We start from the raw sequence: 21,519 nt of genomic DNA, 5'->3' as shown, positions 1-21,519 counted from the left end.
CATTTTTTGGTTCAATGCTAGATATGAAACATGAGTGTCTTACTTGATAGTATGCGGAACTCACACATGCTAACCCAATCATGTTTCTATAGTCAACTTTTTCCTTTCTTCGGGTTTGCATGCGTCCTTGTGCATCTCCAATGATTTGAAATAGTGGATGATTCTTTTGAATTCTACTCGAGATATCATTTCCATCATCATTCACTCCTTCATCAGAATCCTCTTTTAAAATTAATATTGAATATTTTATTAGAGAATATGGACTTCAAGTTTTAATATTTTAAGATGATATATGGTAGAATTGCATACATTATGTATTTTGGAAGAAATTATATATTAATGTATTGATTTTTTATGATTCGTGTGTATTATACTTTACTATTAATTAATGTAATCTCTATATTTTTTCAAAGTTTAAATAATTTTTGAAGTTATTTTAAAATTCCGCATCGCATCGCATCGCACCGTTTCGTGATATGATATTACAATTGAAATGGTAGTCACTATGACCATTGCAACGAACCATGCATGAGCTCAATGAACCAATTTTTAAGACAAAAGGAGTTCAGCACATGCAACTCAAATGGATGATCAACTTATAAAAAAAAGACTTACAAAGAGTATAAAAATTCTCAAATTTTAGACAAATAATATGAGTGAATATTGTAGCCTGGGTAGAGTTGAAATCCTAGCTCCGCCGTTGCTGCAACCCGCAGTGGGGAGGGGCGGGTTGGGGTTTTTATGGCCCGTTTGGAGGCGAGCCTCAACGGGCCAACCCAAAAAGGCCGCGCGGCGGGTGGACCATCTAACATCTCTATTTTTAGTGCTGGTTTTCTTAATGGATTTATTTGACAGTTTGGCCAAATCATGTTAAAAAGTGCATGCGTTCTTATTTTGTTTTCAGTTTTACTTTGATTTTATTGGACTAATTATAAAAGAGTATGTTTCTTGTAAGACGGTCTCACAGAAAATTTTTTGGCATAAAAAATAATATTTTTTCTTGGTATCTTAAATAAAAAAATCCATCTCCAAAATTGATCCGTGAAACTGTATTACATAAATTTTTGTGAATTTATAAATGGTGTAAAATATAAGAATCGGACGAACATTTCGACCCTTCTCCGGTATGATTTGCTTCGTATGCTATGTCTGAAAATGTAATAATTGTATATTGCTTGAGTCGTCAATGTGGGTTAGGCCCGTCAGGTCGGCCCGCCTCGCCATAGAATTTAAGTGGGTTGAGTTGAAATTTTTTCAACCCAACTAAAGATAGGCCTAGGTGGGCTGACACGCCTAAGCCCGCGACCCGTGCGGATTAACCTGCCGCAGGCCTAGGTTGGCCCGTGGGCGTGGAGAATTATTATTATTTTTTACTTTTATTGTGATATATATATTTTTAATGAAAATTGTGAATTTTTTTTGTATTAAATATTTTATATAAAATTTTCAAGTATGAAATCAATAATTAAATATTTTATTAATATGTTTTTATTAATATTTATTTATGAAATGAAATTTATAATTAACTATAATGATTTTTATTTATTTTTATCTGTAGTGAGCCAACCCACGGGTCGGCCTGCCTAACCCGCAACCCACCTTGAGTTGGGTTGGGATGAAAAATTCTAGCCTGCCAAAATGATAGGCCTGGCCCGACCCATCATGGTTTGACTAGTCTGAAAAATCTATATATCGCAGAAATAAGGAAAGAGGAGTCGACATTTGCACCATTGGAGTTCGGGTAAACAAAACCAAGGCCAAAAAAAAAAGCAAAAAACAAAACACACACGATATAACGATTTTGCTGGCTAATTTTCAAATTTTCAACTAATATAAAACACAATTTAAACGATTTTTTCATTAATATTCTAAAAACAATATATAATTCCCATTTTCCACACATATATTCTTTTTTTTAGTACAAATTACATCGAATCTCAAAATTATATCATATTACAACACTAAAGAGTGAAATTTGCCCGCACAATCGACGAGACTTGAGCATAGACTCGAGACGTGCTTGTCTCGAGCAAAGAAAGTACCTAAATCTACCAAAATAAATTAGAAAATCTACCCGCAGCCAGTGGGAATCGAACCTGAGACCTCGTGGTCTCAGGGCCTCAGTCTTAACTACTAGACCAAGACCTCATTGGCCCCACACATATATTCAAAGGTTGGGTAAACAAATTAATCTGAAAAAAGCACAAAAACATGAAAGGAAAAAGTTCAAATTATGCATAAAAATTCAAATTTTGAAAATAAACCCAATGAATGAATCTCTATCGATCATAAGCTATAATAATTTTGTAAGGATAGCCTCCCAAATACCTTCCAACTCCTTTCTTTTATTCTCAATAACATCTCTTTCTGCATTTTTGTGATAATCCAGCCACGCCATAGCAGATTTGATCTCGCATTCGATTTTTTTGGCATTGGCAATTCCTAACTTTGAAGTGAATTTTCTTGTCGCAGCCCTAGCATTGTAAACATAATCTTCCAAGGAGTTATTTGCCAGAAATCTCTTTTTATGCTTCCCATCCTCTAACTTCAACTTCTTGGCATGTTCTAACATTCTCAAAATTTCATTTTGTGATAACATGCCTCTAACATTACTGATAGTGATTCCATTTGCATTATCAGTTGCTTCATATCGGGCGGTCATAGTTAAGATTCTATCAACATCGATATCAAAGCACACCATTATGTGAGGGACTCCCCTTGGAGTGGGAGAAACGCCAGACAAAACAAATGTACCCAACTAAATGTTGTCGCTTCCTCTTGGCCTTTTTCCCTGGTACACTAGAAATGTCACACTAGTTTGGTCATCAGAAACAGTGCTCAACATTTTTTTCCTTTCTCGTAGGAACGGCGTTATTCCTAGGGACTACTACACTCATCTCACCACTGTCAAGATTCACACCAAGATAGAGAGGGGTGACATCACACAATACCAGATCACAAATCTCATCAGTACTCTGACCACTCAAAATCGCCGCTTGAATGGCTGCACCAGAGGCTATGGCCTCATCGGGGTGAATGCTTTTGCACAACTCCTTACCATCAAAGAAATTTTGAAGCAGTTGTTGTACCTTTGGAAATATAGTGGATCCACCAACAAGCACCGCATCATGGATAATTCCCTTGTCCATCTCGGCATCCTTCAAACACTTCTCAACGTGGACAATGCATTCTTCAAACAATTCCATGTTTAGATCCTCAAACTTGGCATGTGTTATTTGGGAGTTAAAATCGATTCCATTGTACAAACAATCGATCACAATAGTTGTATGCACCATAGAAGATAGATTAATCTTGGCCTTCTCACACTCTGTCTTCAGCCTTCTCATTGCTCGGGGGTTGTTGCTTATGTCTTCTTTGTGCTTCCTCTTGAACTCTTGAACAAAATGTTTCAACATTATTTTGTCAAAATCTTCTCCTCCAAGGTGTGTGTTTCCAGCCGTTGACTTAACCTTTAAGGTGCTCTTCACCATCGTGAGAAGAGAAACGTCGAAAGTGCCACCACCAAGGTCATAAATAAGCACATTCTTCTCACCAGATATGCTACTAGACATTTTGTCAAGACCATAGGCAATGGCGGCAGTAGTTGGTTCAACAAGGATACGCAAGACGTTGAGCCCAGAAATGGTTCCAGCATCTCTAGTCGCCCGCCGCTAGGAATCATTGAAGTAAGCAGGTATGGTTATGACCGCATTCTTCACCGTAGATCCGATATAAGCTTCTGCAGTCTCCTTCATCTTGGTTAGTACCATCGAAGAAATTTCTTCAGCAGCAAATTTCTTCTCTTCACCTTTGTGGGTAACAACAATCAGTGGCTTATCATTTTCACCACAAATAACCTTGAATGGCCAAAGCCGCACATCTTCCTGGACCATTGGGTCGCTGAATCTCCTACCGATAAATCTTTTAGCATCTATAAAGTTAGTCAGAGAAGCATTATATTATATATACTTTCATAATACAACAGTACTTTATGTTTTAGACTACAAAAACATAGGCAGATTGCAGATTGAGCCTTTTAGAAACAAACAAGGTGAGTGAACAAAGAATCGGTACGTAATCACATATAGATAGTGTTTAAAAGAGCTTTTAGGAAGCATTTCTCAGCTTCTTTTCTTAACAAAATTTTGAAAATTTGTGAAATTTTGTAATTAAGGAGAAGCCGAGATGTGCTTCTAGAAAGCTCTCCCAAACACTAGCATTGTGTCTTACCAAAAACAATATTGGTGGGGTTAATGGCGACCACGTTCTTTGTAGCATCGCCCAAGAGACGTTGGGTTTCATTGAAAGCTACATAATACGGTGTGATGCGGTTGCCTGATCATTCTGTATGACCTGAAAACGATCCCGTTTCCACATGACCACATGATAAGTGCAATTTATGCACTTAATTTATATATGATTTGGCTTGACTTTTGTGATTTATCGAGTGATATTATGTGTATTAGTTGTTGTTTTTGTGAGTTTCAAGGATTGGTGCAAAAGTAGCAAGAAGAAGCGGAAGGATGCATTATGGAGTATCAACTTCAGAAAATTATTGGGAATTATTGATGCATCAAAATCCGATCTTCACTGTTAATAATACATTTTAGGATATTTTGAAGCTACTGTCAAAATTGCAGCTCAATCCGACGGTTAGATTGTGAGATATGATTTTTTGAAAATTGTCGCGCAATGCAGATTTTCACACCCGAGAGGCATGCGCGGGCATGCCTGATGAGAAATTTTGAGCATCCAGGAGACAGAATCACATGCGCGGGTGCCCCTCTCTTTAGGCGCGGGCGCGCCATCGCGAAAGTCAGTTTTTTGGATTTTTCGGGAAGGAAACCTTCGGACTTTCGTGGGCTTTTATTTATTGGAGTTAAAGCACATATAAAAGGGATTCTTTTGCACACAATTGAAGGAGGCCGCCGCACATCAAAGGAGAATCACACGCACGATCGAGAGAGAAATTTGAGGAAAAAATCTGCGCAAACTTGAAGAGAAAATCTGGAACAAGGAAGAAGATTGCGTTATTCGGACACGGCATCGCATCTTTGGATTTGTTTTCTTTATCTTTTGTCATTAAACTTTGATTTGATGTCTAATTTCATGAACATGAATTGGTTTTGCAATATTTTGATTATGAACTAAAATTTTAGAGTATAGAGGGACAATGGAACCTGGTGTAGACTCTTCTACGAGTTTTTGATATTTTTGGATTGAATTCTAGTAGATTAATTGTTTTTCTAGAATTGATTGTCTTTTCAATTACTTGATCAATAATTGATTTGTTATATTTATCTAAAATCTGGCACTCGGGAGAGGGGATTTTGAATATGACCAATAGAAATTACACTGTTAATTGTTTATATAACTCGAAAGAGTATATATCATTAATGGAGCCTTAGGAAGAACATCGTTGTTCACATATCACTAAGACTAAATTTTTAATAGGGATATTGGAATTGAATCTTAGTTGATACACATTATTTGTTGCTCGCGAGAGGGAAATAATATAATTAAGCGTTCTTGGTTATTAATTAAAAGGAATTCATGAAGATAAATTAATTAGGAGTAGTTGTTGTCGAAATCAGGTGAAATCTGAACATCTAGACCATTTATTCTCTCATTGATATTTCTTTGAAAATTGTGTGCCTTCTACTAAAAATTCATTGCTTATTTTTATTTTATTGCAAACCTTCTAATCATTAATTTTCCTAATAAAATTAGGACAATTTTAATTAAAAGTACTAGATAATTTCATATTACTCCTCGTGGAAACGATACTTGATTCATCACTTTATTAAAACTTGACACTCGTACGCTTGCGAGTATTTTTCACAACACCACACATGAATAATTGGTTCCCAAGTCGATTCTGATTGCCGGTCCTTCACTTTTTCCAGCCATTGCTTACTATGAGGATCGAATTAATGTTTTCTTGCAATATTATTTCATATTCTAACAAATGAACATCTCTCTAAATCATGAGCTATATAATTATGTATAATCAAAATCTCAACTCCTAATTTGATACCCTATTTTTAGAATTTAAACGAAAATAATACACAATTTAAACGATTTTTTCATACATATTCTAACAAACCATATATAGTTCCCACCGTATCTGCTAAGTCGAAGGTTTGGGTAAACAAAATCAAGGCTAAAAAAAAAGGAAGCACAAAACCATACCAGGACAAGTTCAGGTTATTATGCATACTAATTCAAAGTTAGAAAATACACCAAATGAACATCTCTCTCTCGATCATGAGCAATATGATCTTGTAAGAATAGGCTCCCATATACTCTCCAACTCCTTTCTTTTATTCTCATTCAGATCTCGTTCTGCATCTTTGTGCTCATCCAGCCACTCTATAGCAGATTCAATCTCAGTTTTGAGTTTTTTGGCATCGGAAATTGGTAACTTTTGAAATAAACGGTGAACGTGGTTTGTTATGTAAAAGAGACAGTGTTGTACTTCGTGTTGTAACACCAAAGACAACACAGTGCAGCGGAAATTTAAAGAGAAAATAAAACTCAAATAACTAATTTTTCACGAGTATAAAATTCGTGCGGGTGCCTTAGGGCTAAATATTACTAGAAAAAGTAAGATCAGTCTTACAAAGCCATACTAGTGATTTTACGAAAAATCATTAAATCCTAAATTTCTCAACAAGTTGAGAAATCAAACTTGCATCCTGAACAAATCAGAGTAAATACAATAGATGCAACTCTCGTAGCCTAAATTGAAGAAACACAAAATATCTTCAACAACACAATTCCCATAGTATTGTCTCTCATGTATTCAACACGGACAGCAACATGGGGACACACAATAACAATGATTGCAAAACCTTGCTTCAGAATTCTTCAAATTCACTGATGGAATTCTTCAATGGTTACGCAGCGGATTGTACGTCTGAAGTCCCTTTTTTCTTGTGCGTGAAAACCTTCCTTTATAGATTAACATCCAAGTCTTGAAGGTTTCCTTAGATAGAGTCCTACATGAATAAGAAAACAAGTTTAAGTAGGAATAAAACTCTATCAAATCTAGCAAATTATATCTTGATAATATCGAATACTTAACATATCGATTATCTACCTTATCAAGATATATATGATCATGGAAAATATATTTCATAAGATATTCGAAATATTCAAACACTATTTTCCAAATATTATAACTTGTCTAGAAAGATATCAAATATATTAAGGGCCGAAATATTCAAGGAATAATATTCCTTTCAATCTCTCCCTTTTTGCTTTCTGGACAAAACATTGCACAAGTAAAAATAATCATAAACTCCCCCTGAGTTTAAAAAATTCTTCTCCCTCTGAATTTTAAGTCTTCCCCTGAATTGTTGTCCCTCATGTGGGCAAAACCAAGGATAACACGACCCATGAGTTAGGGATTCTATAAATCATATTCAAAGCATAAAGGGGGTAGAAGATGTTAGTCTAGTTAAAGCATGTAAGAGAAATTGAGGCACATCATAAAGGGGGTAGAAGATGTTACTACTTGAAACATCATTGAGACTCTATATGCTAGTACTATACTTTGACTCGTTTACCGACTCTATTGGGGTCATCAGGTGTCAGGATTGGGTACAGTTACGACACATATAGGAGTCGATGCTTTGTTGTCAAGGATTCACCACATACTTGCGAGTGTGGATATCCTATGCGATCTGAGGAGATATTAGTGTGACGAATCTCTGGCCAGAGTACATGATGTGTTTTAGGTTACTCGGTTTTCCTAGTAACACATGCGATGTCACTATTTGATCTCCAAGATGTAATGCATAGTTATCGAATCTCGAACGACTCTCGATGCACCAATGTTTGTTGATTCGATCGGGATATATGGATGAAGGGACCGTACTGTACGCTAACCAAAATCTACTGGTTCTTGCAGGCACTATCAGTGATACCTAGGGAATCATGGGGCGATGTTGCTAGACGCTCTTACCATGATTCGTTGGGCAAGTCGGAAATTGTTGTTCCGAGTCACAAGGAGTTGTGAGCCCACGGCTAGCTGTATCTCTGAACCATTGAGGGTCACACAAGTAATGGATTACTAAACCCTGTTGAGATAGTTAAATTTAAAGAGTTAAATTTAATGAAAGAGAAGTTGGACTTCTTAACTAAAAGGGAGTGGAATTTCCTAAAATGACATAGGGATGGGCATTTTTGGAAATCACTGAATTCGGATTCAGAAAAATTATCTTGACTTTAAAAGGTGCAGAAATGGTTTCTGTGCACATTGGTTAAATCGGTTTATCAATCGGAGTCATGATGAATTTTATATTAATTTCTATAATAACGGGCTTGGCTTGTTGGGCTTAAGTTATGGATTGTGGGCTCTAAGGAGTTAGAGTCCTAATATAATCATAACTTAATCTAGTCTAGAAATTATCTATAAATATATGAGTAGTGTTCAAAAATCATAAGCATTCCATCTTGCAATTTTTGAAAATCACTCATAATATTCAAGGGAAATTTTCGAATTCCTCTGTCCCTTTTGAGAAAATTCGGTCTGTGATTTTTGTGAAAAATTACATTCCGAATTGACAGATCAAATCTATTTATTCTCATCGATAAACATCTGATTGATTTCTAGTGCAATCAATCAGAGGGTTTTTGTTTTCTGTTCGTGGACCTTATTCCGGAGATTGATCGTGAAGCCATCGGTTCCCGGGATATACAAGAAGAGCAGATTAAATTCTGTTGATGTCCATAATCAAGTCGTTGCTTGAAGAGGTAAAAATTTAATTGTGATTTTATTTTTACTTGCATAATTTAATCGTAAAGTTTTGATACCCATGATATGGAATCGTTCCATATCAAAAAATAAAAATTTTTAAACTTCCGCTGCACCGGGTATCAATTCTTAATTGATCTGAACACGATTTTCAACAATAACTAGATCAAACAAAACAGTTATATTAAAATTAAAACTTAGCAAGTAAGCAAAGATGAGAGAAGAAGCAAAATTTAAAATTGATCACTATTGGATTCCTCTTGAGCAGTAGCTTCATCCTCATCATCTTTAGTTCCAGATGGACCAGCTTCAGCTTGTGCACTATCTCCCCCTGTTTGGCCAGAAATATCAAGTTGTCTCTGACAATCAGCCAAGACCGTGCTATAGAAGGCAATATCTTCCTATGCTTGAGCAATCTTCTCCTCAACACGTGTCATCAGGAGCAGAATGGTAGCAGTAGTGAATTCCAGAGGATTAGTGATAGACACTATTTCTTTAGTGTTGTCACCCGTGTCGGCAACACCGGGTGCAACATCAGCAACTTCAGCAGCAGGAGTAGGAGTGGCATTCCAGGGTAAATCAAGAACTCGATTTCCCTTTAGGAATCCACCTGCTAACTTCAAAATCTCAGGTTGATCCAAGAGATATTCTGTGATATTGCGGATAAATCCTCGAGATTCCAAAATGCCATAGATCAAAGATGGGAACGGTAGCTTGGTAGATTTTAGACCTCCATCAGCAAACTGGAGCACGGTCTTGAATACCAGCTTTCCAAAATTGAAAGGACTTCCAGCCCCAATGGCATAAAGAATGAACGCCTGTGGTCTTGTGATTACTGTAGAGTTTGATGAAGACGTCCAATTCCTCACAGCTATCTTGTGAAGGACATAATAAAATGTAGTTAACTTGGCTGCAGAAAAATGGTCAAAAAACTTTTTGACCAAGCCATCAGTAAGGACAGAAATAACTTCATTGACATCTGGATGGTGTCCTTCATCTACATCTGGGGTTGAATATATAGAGTTGATAACAGTTGGAGTAAAATCAAACAGCCTACCCCAAAGATACACCAAACCATACTTTACAGACTCTAGATCTTCAATGCTTGAGGTCAGGTTAGCGTAAAATTCCAAAATGACCCTCTTACAATAGGGTATCACAACAACAACAGTAGAATAAAGCTTCCTAAGCTTCAAAAAATCAACTAGATTGTACTTATCATAGGAGCGTACATCAATGTTCCTCTCATCCAGCAGTCCTCTATGAATGAAAAGAGGCCAAAAATTAGCAGCTTCTCCAGAATAAAACATGAGGGAGTGGGCAGAATCTGTGTCATATTTCTCATCAACAGTGTTGTCTGTGGTGTTGACAACACCAACAGCAACACTGGCTTCAGCAGTTGAAATATCCTCTTTCTCTAGAGGTTCATCATCACCATCCATGCTGGAAACCTCATCAGAGTCTTCTTCATCTTCTATATCAGCACTTTTATCTAAAGAGTCAGCACCAGAATCGACAGAAGAAGAAGATGAGGAATTACCAGAATCTTGATGAGCTTTGCCCTTGGCAAACTCCCCCATCATCTTAATATCAGGCTCATCATCGGAGAGATGAGCATAGGGAGGAACAGAAAAAGCAGCCTTTCCTTGCTTAAGGCTTTCCAAATTTGTGCCAACATGGAATCTTCATCAGACAAATTTTCTTGAGTCTCTGTAGGATTAGATGATTCACCAACTACTTTCTTGGTTTGAGTGGGAGGAGGTGCCTCATCAGAAGAGCTTGAATCATCATTCTCAGAAGCATATTCAACAGTCGGAGCGGAGGCAGAGGCGGTTACAGAGGGTGAGGATTTTTTCCTCGCTACAAATTCATAATCGGCATCCTCTGAATCATCACTAGAGCTGCGATCTTCTTCAGCCATGGATATGCGGGGACCCTTGTAAAATCTCTTAGACTGGGTAAAATCAAGGTTATACCCTGCTTGCCTCTTCGATCGGCGAGCCATCAATGGAGGGGGATTAACTTGGTTCGACACAGAAAAATCCGGGAGATTTTCCAAATCAATCGCGTTCCTAGGTTCGCCGGGCATGAGAACAACAAGTGGAATAGGTTCCACGGGAACAGGAACAAACGGCAGAGAAGACGCTGTGGATGGGATTTCCGGTGTTGCAACACCGACAACAACATTGGGATTCACATGACCCATCTCACTTCGAATATCCTGTGGATCAAAGCCTGCCATTACAAATAAAGTTTTGAGAGCGTAAAGGGTATAGGGTTTGCAGAGAACACACTCGGGTTAATTGAAAAATCAAAAAGATGATAATTCCCAATAAATAGTGAAACAAATATATACGAATCCTATCTCAAACGATAACATTTTTCTTAACAAACTCATAATTATCTTAAATCATCATCTCTCCAAGTTACTAACGGTAACTTTCCTAACGGCCAAAATTAAAAACCGAGATTAAGTGATAAAATCCAATAAATAAGGCAATAAACCGAGATAAATATTTCAGCCCAAATATTCCAGAATAAACTCCACTGAAACAAAAAATCAATCACCAAAAATTCAATTTTTAGTAAATAGGGTAATTCATCGAAATTTGTCTATTTAGAACCTTACCCAAAAACAGAACCCTATTAGCAAAAATGCATATGCATGTCCTAGTTTATGCCTAAATAGAGTGTAAAATAAAATAAAAATACAATCACAAGCAAATGATATGTTCACATGTATAGTGTTGCATCTCGTGTTGACAACATCATCAACACCACCAAAGTTTTTAAAAATATATTTGGAACTTACACACTTGATTACCCTTGTGTTTCAGAAAAATTCCAGAAGTGGTGGCATGCACACTAAAAGAACAGTCTTTATTGGACTCAATTAGGTAGCTTTTTCCATTTTCTTCCGATTTTAGATAAAGTTTGTATTTAAGACATTGGTCAACAAACTTGATAAAAAGGTGAACCCTGAATTTGCAAAATCACCTTTCACATGGAACAAGAACATGGTATACACGTACATTCCTCAACTACTTGGTTGTTTAGTCAGAGTTCAAAAGCAAGAGGGTCAGTGTACTTTAAAAATTTTGCAGAAAAACTTGGCATCAATTGAATCACTGTAACAAAGATTTAAACACTACACATAAGGGCATCTGTAGTGGGAGGTTTATAAAAATATAAACCTCCCACTATAAATCCCACCCCATTGCAGGGGTGGGGTTTAAAGTTTTTTCCATAAACCGGTCCCAGGATTTTGGGACCGGTTTATGTTTGTTTTTTTATTATTTGTTGTAGGGAATGCATGTTGGGACGCGTGCTGCTCTTTTTTTTCTTTTTTTTCAATTTGTTATTTTAAAATTTTTTATCACTTTTTTTATTATTAATTTCCCAATTGTATTGTTTCTTTTTTTGTAACGATTTTTTTTAAAAAAAATTTATTTTTAGTAAATTTTTCAAATAGATAAATGTATAAAATTTAAATATTATATGATTAAAACCACTAATTAATAATTTATGATTAATAAGATTATAAATAAAAACAAGTAAATTATAAATAAAATAAGTGAATTGACAGTGGGACCCATAAAAAATTGTTGAAAAAGTTTATGATAACAGAGAGAGGTTTTAAAAATAAGTGAGGTTTTTAACTTTTGATGTGGCAATGACGTGGCACAACATAAACCCCCGAGTGGGGTTTACTGCTACGGATGTCCTAACAGAGTGAATGCAGAATGCCTAAAATCCTAAACATGCATGAAAAGAGAAACAACAGTGTTGTCGGTGGTGTTGTAACATCGAAGACAACACATGCAAATGATTATAATGCACACATGCTGAGAGATCTCCGAAGGGTTGAGAATATCTCTAAATCTAATGCTTTAGTAAAAATATCTGCCAATTGGTTATTGGTTCCAACAAACTCTATTCGAATCATACTTTTTTCTACCAAATCTCGAATAAAGTGATGACAAATGTCAATGTGTTTTGTGCGTGAGTGTTGAACTGGATTCTTTGATATATCAATAGCACTCGAATTATCACAATAAACAATGGGGGGTTCACTCTTAAAACCATAATCTTCAATCATTTGGTTCATTCAAAGAAGTTGTGAACAACAACTTCCGGCTGCTATATATTCAGATTCAGCAGTCGAAAGTGACACACAATTTTTCTTACGACTATACCATGAAACTAAATTATTACCAAGATAAAAACACCCACTCGTAGTGCTCTTTCTATCATTAACATCACCAGCCCAATCAACATCACTAAAACCTACAAGGTTAGCGTTGGTTTCCCGCGTATACCACAATCCCAAATCCAATGTACCTGAAACATATTTCAAAATTCTCATAACAGCTTTTAAATGGGTTACCTTTGGATCAGATTGGTACCTAGCACACAAACACACACTGAACATGATATCAGGACGACTAGCAGTCAAATACAAAAGACTCCCTATCATGTTGCGATACATGGTGTTGTCAACAATAGCCGCAACACTGTCTTTTTTCAATTTTTCACTCGAGCCCATTGGAGTTTTCATGTTCTTAACATTCTCTTTGCAAAAAGTTTTCACCAAATTATTTGCATACTTATTTTGACACAGAAAAATACCATCACTTGAGTGCTTTAACTTGCAATCAAAGAAATTAAGTTAACTCTACTACCATACTCATTTCAAAAGTAGAAGACATGCATTCAACAAAACTATCAACATGCTTTTGAGAAGAAGCACCAAAGATAATTTCATCAACATAAACTTGACAAATAAGAATTTCACCTTTGTCCTTTTGAATAAAAATGGTTTTGTCAACCTCACCTCGTTTGAAGCCAATTTCGAGCAAATACTCGGTCAACCTACCAACCAAGCTCGTGGAGCTTGCTTCAAGCCATAAAGTGTCTTCTTCAACTTGTAAACATGATCCAAGTGGTGTGGATCCTCAAAGCCTTTCGGTTGCTTTCCATACACTTCCTCATTTAAAATGTCATTCAAAAACGCACTCTTTACATCCATTTGGTAAAGTTTTATACCCATATGACATGCAATAGCGAGCAATATTCAGACTGACTTAATGCGGGCAACAGGAGAGAAGGTTTCATCAAAAGCAACCCCCTCAACCTGTGTATACCCTTGAGCAACCAACCTTGTTTTTTTCCTAATGATGTTTTCTGATTCATCGGTTTTATTTATGAAAATCCATTTTGTACCAATGACATTACCATGATCAGGAGGTGGAACTAAAAACCACACATCATTTTGGACAAATTGCTCAAGTTCTTCATTCATGACATTTACCCAAAATTCATCATTCAAAGCACCATTGACATTCTTAGATACAATATTGGATACAAAACAAGAATGCATTACCTGTGAGTACATGCAACTCATGCATACTAACCCAACCATCTTGCGGTAGTCAACTTTGTCCTTAGCTTGGGTTTGTCTTGTTCCATGAACATCTCCAATAATTTATGATGATGGATGATTCTTCTATATATTTCTTAGAATGTCTTTTTCAGTAATGACCTCAGTTTCCTTATTATTTTGGGAATTTTCTTCATGAACAGTTCTGGAGGAACCAGTGTTGTGTTTGATGTGGTAACATCCGGGACAACACTGTGTTCTTCGAGAGGAATTTCCAGCAAGCCTTCAATATCATCTTCAACAGATTTTCCTTTGACATCTGCACCATCATAAAAAACAACATTAATAGATTCCATAATTGCTCTGGTCCTAAGGTTATACATCCTATATGCACGACTATTAATAGAATAACCAAGGAACAAACACTTATCACTTTTGGAATAAAATTTTGCTAGGTGATTTTTATCATTTAAAACATAGCATACACAGCCAAAAATATGAAAATAATTGAGATTTGGCCTCTTTCCAATGAGGATTTCATAGGAAGTCATCGAAGAACCACTTCTCAAATAAACACGATTAGAAAGATATGGCATGCTGTGTTTAATGCTTCTGCCCAAAATCTCTTGGAGATATTTTTTGAGCTCATCATCACCCTAGCCATCTCCTGCAACGTCCTATTCTTCCTTTCGGCAATTCCGTTCTGTTAAGGAGTTTTTGGAGCGGAGAACTCTTGTGAAATTCCCTTCTTATCACACAAATAAGAAAAAGACGAGTTCTCAAATTCCTTTCCATGATCAATTCTGATCCTTGCTACTGTCAAAGTATGTAGGTTAGTAATCTTGGTAAACAACTTATTAAAAACATCAAAAGTGTCTGATTTTTCTCTAAGAAATATCACCCATGTAAAACGAGAGAAATCATCAACACATACCAAAGAATACTTTTTACCTCCATAACTTTCAACTTCCATTGGACCCATCAAATCCATGTGTAAAAGTTCAAGACACTGTGTTGTACCACAGTGTTGTAACACGAGATGCGAAACACGGGTTTGCTTACCTTTTTGGCATGCACCACAAATGTATGGAACACCAGACTTTAAATTTGGAAGACCTCTGACAGCTTCAAACTTACTCAAATTCTTTAAAGTCTTGAAATTCACATGTCCATGCTTTTGGTGCCATAGACTAAACTCATCAACCTTTGAGTGTCTACATGCCAATTCCTCACAAATTTGGTAGCAATTATCAACTGATCTTGTACCTGTCATAACACAATGATTAGCATTATAAAAAACTTCACAAGTATTCTTATCAAATTTCACATGTAACTCATCATCACACAGTTGACTAATTGAAATTAAATTCGCATTAAGTCCTTCAACGTGCAAGAAATTATGAAGATTTGGAAATCCTTCCACATTGAGTGTTCCTTTGCCAACAATTCTTCCTTTTGCACCACCTCCATAGGTCACTCTACCACCATTTTGTTCAATGTAGTCCGTGAGGTGATCTTTCAAACCTATCATGTGCCGAGAACTTCCACTATCAAAGTAACAATTTTCTGCAGTGTTAGCTTTCAAGGAAGTATAAATAACAAAACTTTTAACATCAGAGTTTTGTACCCAAACTTTCTTCATAGTGGGTCCTTTTCTGCCAGTGTTGCGCTTGGTGTTGTGCAACACGGGAGGCAACACCTTCTTAGATTACCACAACAAATAGTAATTCGTAAGCTTACGACAAAATGGTCTGATGTGACCAGGTTTGAGACAGTAATGAAACACAAAAGGACGCTTCCATTGATTTGGCTTTGGAACAGGAACAATTTTCTACGGTATAGGTTTCTTACCTTGGGAAGCCACTGAAGGTTGTTTCAAGGAATCATTACCTTCCTTCACAAACACTGGTGATTTGGAAGATTCACCAGTTTCAAAAACACTTTCTTTAAAACCAAGTCCAAACTTATCATTTTTACCCATAGTCAAAAGAGTATCAATTTTGTTTGAACTTGAATTAAAACCAGCAAGAGTTGTTTTTGCTTTTTCAAGTTCTAAATTTAACAACCCTAATTCCAGATCTTTCTTGCTCATGAGAACCTACAGCCTAGCCACAGCAACTTTCAATTATGTATTCTCTTTAGAGAGAGTTGTGTTCAACTGATTCCTCTTGATCCAATCACAGTACAATTCCTCATAGAGTTTCTGTATACCTTCCATAGTATATGCTTCAGCTACTGTTCTTTATGATCACTGGAATTATCAAGGTTAGAAGAAACAAAACATACAGATTTTTGAATTGTGTTGCGTCCAGGTGTTGCAACACCGGAACCAACACCGAGTGGATTAATCTTAAAATTTTTCTTACTTTTCAGCAAAGCAGTAAAAGATATTAGATCTCTCTGTTCAGCATTTTCTTGTTCTCCTTCAAAATCATCATCACTCAGAGAAACATTCATACCTTTACGAAGCCGATTGGCACACTCATATGCATAGTGTCCATATCACTTACATTCCCTGCATTGAACATTATCAAAAATTTTACTTAAGGACTGAATTTTTTTTTCATACCTTTGACGAGGTCCTCGAGTAGTAGATAGTTTTTTAGGCTTCTTTGAAGTAGGTAGTCTAGGAAATTTCGAAGGTTGTGCACCTTTCACATCCTTCTTTTCTTTCATTACTTTGAGATAATCAGTGAATTTCTTCGAAATCAAGGCAATAGAATTTTCTTCAAGATCATATTCCTTTACTTCCTGTTGAACTTCAGAAAAATCATTGTAAACATCATTAGATACTTGAAAGGCAATGGACTTACCTTTAGTGTCATCTTAGGCTTCCAAATCCATCTCATATGTGCGAAGAGAACTTATCAACTCATCCAAACCCATTATATATGTATCTTTTGATTCATCTATAGCACAAACTTTGGTGTGAAATCTTTTGGGGACAGAACGAAGTACTTTGAATACAAGTATCTCGTTCGAAATAGGATCACCAAGAACAGATGCTTCATTTGCAAGGCTATTCAATCTTCCATTATATTCCATGATGGTCTTTGATTCCTCCATTCTCAATTTCTTAAATTTTGAAGTTAGGAGACGCATCCTTGTCTTCTTGACACTTGCCGAGCCTTCACAATGGGTTTGAAGTTTCTCCTAAGCATTCCTTTCACAAGTACAAGTACCAATTAGATTAAACATATTAATATCAATAGAAGTGAAAATAACATTAAGAGCTTTTGCATTATAAATAGACGCAGTATTTTTATCGGCTGTCCATTGTGCTCTTGGCTTTGGTCCGGGTATATCATCATCTCTCATAGGAGGTGACCAACCATCAAGAACATGTTTCCAGGCCCTGGACTCGATGGATTGAATGTATATGCTCATCTTCAATTTCCAAGGGCCGTAATTTGTCCCATCCAAAATAGGTGGACAAATTGCACTTGTGTACGGAGTATCCATAACAGACCTGCAACACAAACCAGGAACTCACTTAGTAAAGTCAAGTGGTGGCTCTGATGCCACGTGAAAAAAACGATGTACGTGGTTTGTTATGTAAAAGAGGCAGTGTTGTACTTCGTGTTGTAACACCAAAGACAACACAGTGCAGCGGAAAATTTAAAGAGAAAATAAAACTCAAATAAATAATTTTGCACGAGTATAAAAATTATGCGGGTGCCTTAGGGCTAAATATCACTAGAAAAAGTAAGATCAGTCTTACAAAGCAATATTAGTGATTTTACGAAAAATCATTAAATCCTAAATTTTTCAACAAGTTGAGAAATCAGACTTGCATCCTAAACAAATCAGAGTAAATACAATAGATGCAACTCACGTAGCCTAAATTTAAGAAACACGAAATATCTTCAACAACACAATTCCCAAAGTGTTGTCTCTGATGTCTTTAATACGGACATCAACACGGGGGCACGCGATAACAATGATTGCAAAACCTTGCTTCATAATTCTTCAAATTCACTGATGGAATTCTTCAATGGTTACGCAGCGGATTGTACGTTTGAAGTCCTTTTTTTCTTGTACGTGAAAACCTCCTTTTATAGATTAGCATCCAAGTCTTGAAGGTTTTCTTAGATAGAGTCCTACATGAATAAGAAAACAAGTTTAAGTAGAAATAAAACTCTATCAAATCTAGCAAATCATATCTTGATAATATCGAATATTTAACATATCGATTATCTACCTTATCAAGATATATTTGATCATGGCAAATATATTTCATAAGATATTCGAAATATTCAAACACTATTTGCCAAATATTATAACTTTTCTAGAAAGCAAAATCTAATAATATTAAATATATTAAGGACCGAAATATTCAAGAAATAATATTCCTTTCAACTTTGATGTGAGTATCCTTGTCACAGCTCTAGCGTCGTAAACATAATCTTCCAAAGAGTTCTTTGACTGAAATATCATATTATGCTCCTCATCCTCTAACTTCAACTTCTCGGCTTGTTCTAACATTCTCAAAATCTCAGTTTGAGACAACATGCCTTTAACATTGCTGATAGTGATTCCATTTGCATTACCAGTTGCTTTATCTTCAGCGGTCACAGTTAAGATTCTGTTAACATCGATATCAAAGCAGCCCTTTATTTGAGGGACGCACCTTGGAGCGTGAGAAATGCCAAACAAAGTAAATTCACCCAACAAAATGTTGTCCTGTGATTTAGGCCTTTCACCCTCGTACGCTCGGAACGGCATACAAGTTTGATTATCAGAATGAGTGGTGAACACTTGTTTCTTCCTCGTAGAAACTGTGGTATTCCTAGGTACTACTACACTAGTATAATTATCTAAAACCTCCACACCAAGAGAGAGAGGGGTGACATCCCACAGCACCAGATCTCGAATATCGTCAGCACTCAGACCACTAAAAATTGCCGCTTGAATTGCTGCACCATAGGCTAAAGATTCGGGGTGAATGTTTTTGCACAGCTCCTTACCATCGAAGAAACCTTGAAGCAGTTGTTGAACCTTTGGAATTCTAGAGGATCCACCAACAAGCACCACGTCGTGGATGTTTTTCCTGTCCATCTCTGCATCCTTCAAACACTTCTCAACGTGGCTAATGCATTCTTCAAACAAGTCCATGTTTAGCTCCTCAAATTTGGCACGTGTTATTTTAGAGTTAAAATCGATTCCATCTTACAAACAATCAATCCCAATTGTCGTATGCACCATAGCAGACAAATTCCTCTTTGCAGCATCAAAAGAAACATAGGGTGATTGCAGATTGAACTTTTTAGAAACAAACAAGGTGAGCGAACGAAGAAATCGGTACGTAATCTCACCAAAAACAGTGTTAGTGTTCTTTGCAGCATCGCCCAAGAGACGTTCGGTTTCATTGAAAGCTACAGACGATGGTGTGATGCGGTTGCCTTGATCATTCTGTATGACCTGACACGATCCCGTTGCCACACGGCCACACATGAATAAGTGGTTCCCAAGTCGATTCCGATCGCCGGTCCTTCACTTTTTCCAGCCATTGCCTACTACGAGGCTCGAATTAATTAATGTTTTCTGGCAATATTATTTCATATAATAATTTATATGAAATGTTCGAGGAAATCATATATTTATTAGTTTTAATGTTATGAATCAAAATATATATGACAAATCTCCGACGACTTGTCTTTTCCTCCCCCAATGACTTTGTACAGAGGGAAATTGTTGGCTTGCACAAAGACTCCCAAGTCTTCTACAAAAATAGACCCGCTTGTTGATAATATATAGGCAAATACTCAAATCCTCCAAGAAAAAAAAAACTAAAAAAATCCTCATTACTTTTTTTCATTAATAATAATATATTTTCTTGTATAATCACTTAATTAATGCTTATAATAATACTTATCTATTGTATTCATCAACTATTACGCCGTGTAATATATATAATTTTGCACAACTCATTAATATATATATATATATATATATATATATATATATATATGATTTTGCACAATTCCGCTCGATCGATAACCGAACGGACCTAATCAAACTAATCAGAAAATTCTGTCATCAAAAGAATTCTTTAAAAACTAAATTATAATACCTAGCAACCCATAGCCTTAAACAATCCAAATATATTAGAATGACAAACTGGTGAATGAAGGGAAGACCAACCAAGGTAAAGTCTTCTTATTCTTTCTTTAGTTAGAAATTAGAATTTACAATTTCAAAAAGATATTTAAATTTTGTTTTAAGTTTAAATAAATTCATATAAAATTGATGACAGAATTGACTCTTGACTTAATTACAACCTCATATGCATGAAGTCGTCTACAAAAATATGGACCCAAAGGTGTAACTAGCTGCATTTAAAATTGTAATATGTCAATTTTAAATAATTTAGAATAAAAAAATTATCATGTCCGGACTTAGGCCTGCCCAAATGAGACTACATAATAAGTCTCTATAACTATTATTTCATATTCATTATCGCTTAACCAAAACGATTAACTCTATAAGAGTTCAATATAGTTCATCATAAACCATTTCAAACATTTTTTTTAATAATCCGTGTGAAAATTTCACTCAACTAATATTCAGTCTTCCCCTTAATTTTCATACCAAATAAATACATGAGATGTGAGTAGATAAGGGTCAAATCAACTAATTTTTGCCTTCCAATATTAATATATGGTCTCCCTAATAGCACATATATGACTAATATTCGAGAATACCTTTTTTTTTTATAGGAACCTGTAAATTTATTAAGAATACTCGTTTAATACAAATTCTACTAACCAGGAGGGAAATTCACTATTCACCCATACAAAAAGTGAAGGGGAAGAAAAAAAAATTGAGCAACCTTATGTGCCATCGTATTTTCCACTCGACTCTCATGAATCAAATTGGATATCTGATAGGCATGTCGTCGAGCCACCAAACTTAAATTTCTACTCCCGAATAAAATGAGTGTAATTAATGGTGAGCAGGGTCGAATCCAAAGGCACAGAGATTTATCTCTTTCAAATGAAAACAGTTAAAAATGGAGTTTTTGGTTTGCAGTAAAAATTAAAAAAAAATAGCGAGAATTAAATAAATGAGATGAACAATTAAATAAACATGAAATTCAATAATTTACCAAATTCTGATTCAAGGGGTTTCTGTATTTCAATTATATCACTGGTCATTGGCTAACAAATAATTTATTCATGCAATTTCTAGCAATTAACCTTAAAATCATAGGGATAGCCACTAAGATTTTTGTGTTTTTCTAATTTAATTGACCAAACCCAGCATGCAGTCAAAACTTATCAATAACAAACTGGGCACGATAGCGTTTCATATTGATTAAAAATAGCTTTTCGATTTGTGAAAACAGCTAATCCTAAAATCTAACAATCGAAATAGC

General features: G+C 35.8%; 2 protein-coding genes and 1 pseudogene across 2 annotated transcripts; all 3 read right to left on the bottom strand.

Moving 5' to 3' along the window:
- Positions 1-2,187: 2,187 nt before the first annotated feature.
- LOC140862839 (heat shock cognate 70 kDa protein-like) lies at positions 2,188-5,910 on the bottom strand (annotated as a pseudogene).
- Positions 5,911-9,162: 3,252 nt separating this feature from the next.
- Positions 9,163-10,341, bottom strand: LOC140862838 (uncharacterized). Its single transcript, XM_073265879.1, has one exon. The coding sequence runs from the start codon at positions 10,339-10,341 to the stop codon at positions 9,163-9,165; it is 1,179 nt and encodes a 392-aa protein (XP_073121980.1).
- An 8,120-nt stretch (positions 10,342-18,461) lies between these two features.
- Positions 18,462-19,832, bottom strand: LOC140862837 (heat shock 70 kDa protein 4-like). Its single transcript, XM_073265878.1, has one exon. It carries the CDS (start codon positions 19,254-19,256, stop codon positions 18,462-18,464), a length of 795 nt encoding a protein of 264 aa, XP_073121979.1. The 5' UTR covers positions 19,257-19,832.
- Positions 19,833-21,519: the final 1,687 nt, after the last annotated feature.

Source organism: Henckelia pumila, chromosome 4, assembly GCF_033568475.1.
Source record: "Henckelia pumila isolate YLH828 chromosome 4, ASM3356847v2, whole genome shotgun sequence".
NCBI lineage: Eukaryota > Viridiplantae > Streptophyta > Magnoliopsida > Lamiales > Gesneriaceae > Henckelia > Henckelia pumila.
Note: the sequence above shows the minus strand (reverse complement) of the source record. Positions and strands in the feature narration are given on the sequence as shown.

Excerpts from the sequence above, each read along its gene's own strand:
- LOC140862837 (XM_073265878.1), bottom strand. The coding sequence starts at position 19,256 with ATGGACTTGTTTGAAGAATGCATTAGCCACGTTGAGAAGTGTTTGAAG.
- LOC140862838 (XM_073265879.1), bottom strand. The coding sequence starts at position 10,341 with ATGGGGGAGTTTGCCAAGGGCAAAGCTCATCAAGATTCTGGTAATTCC.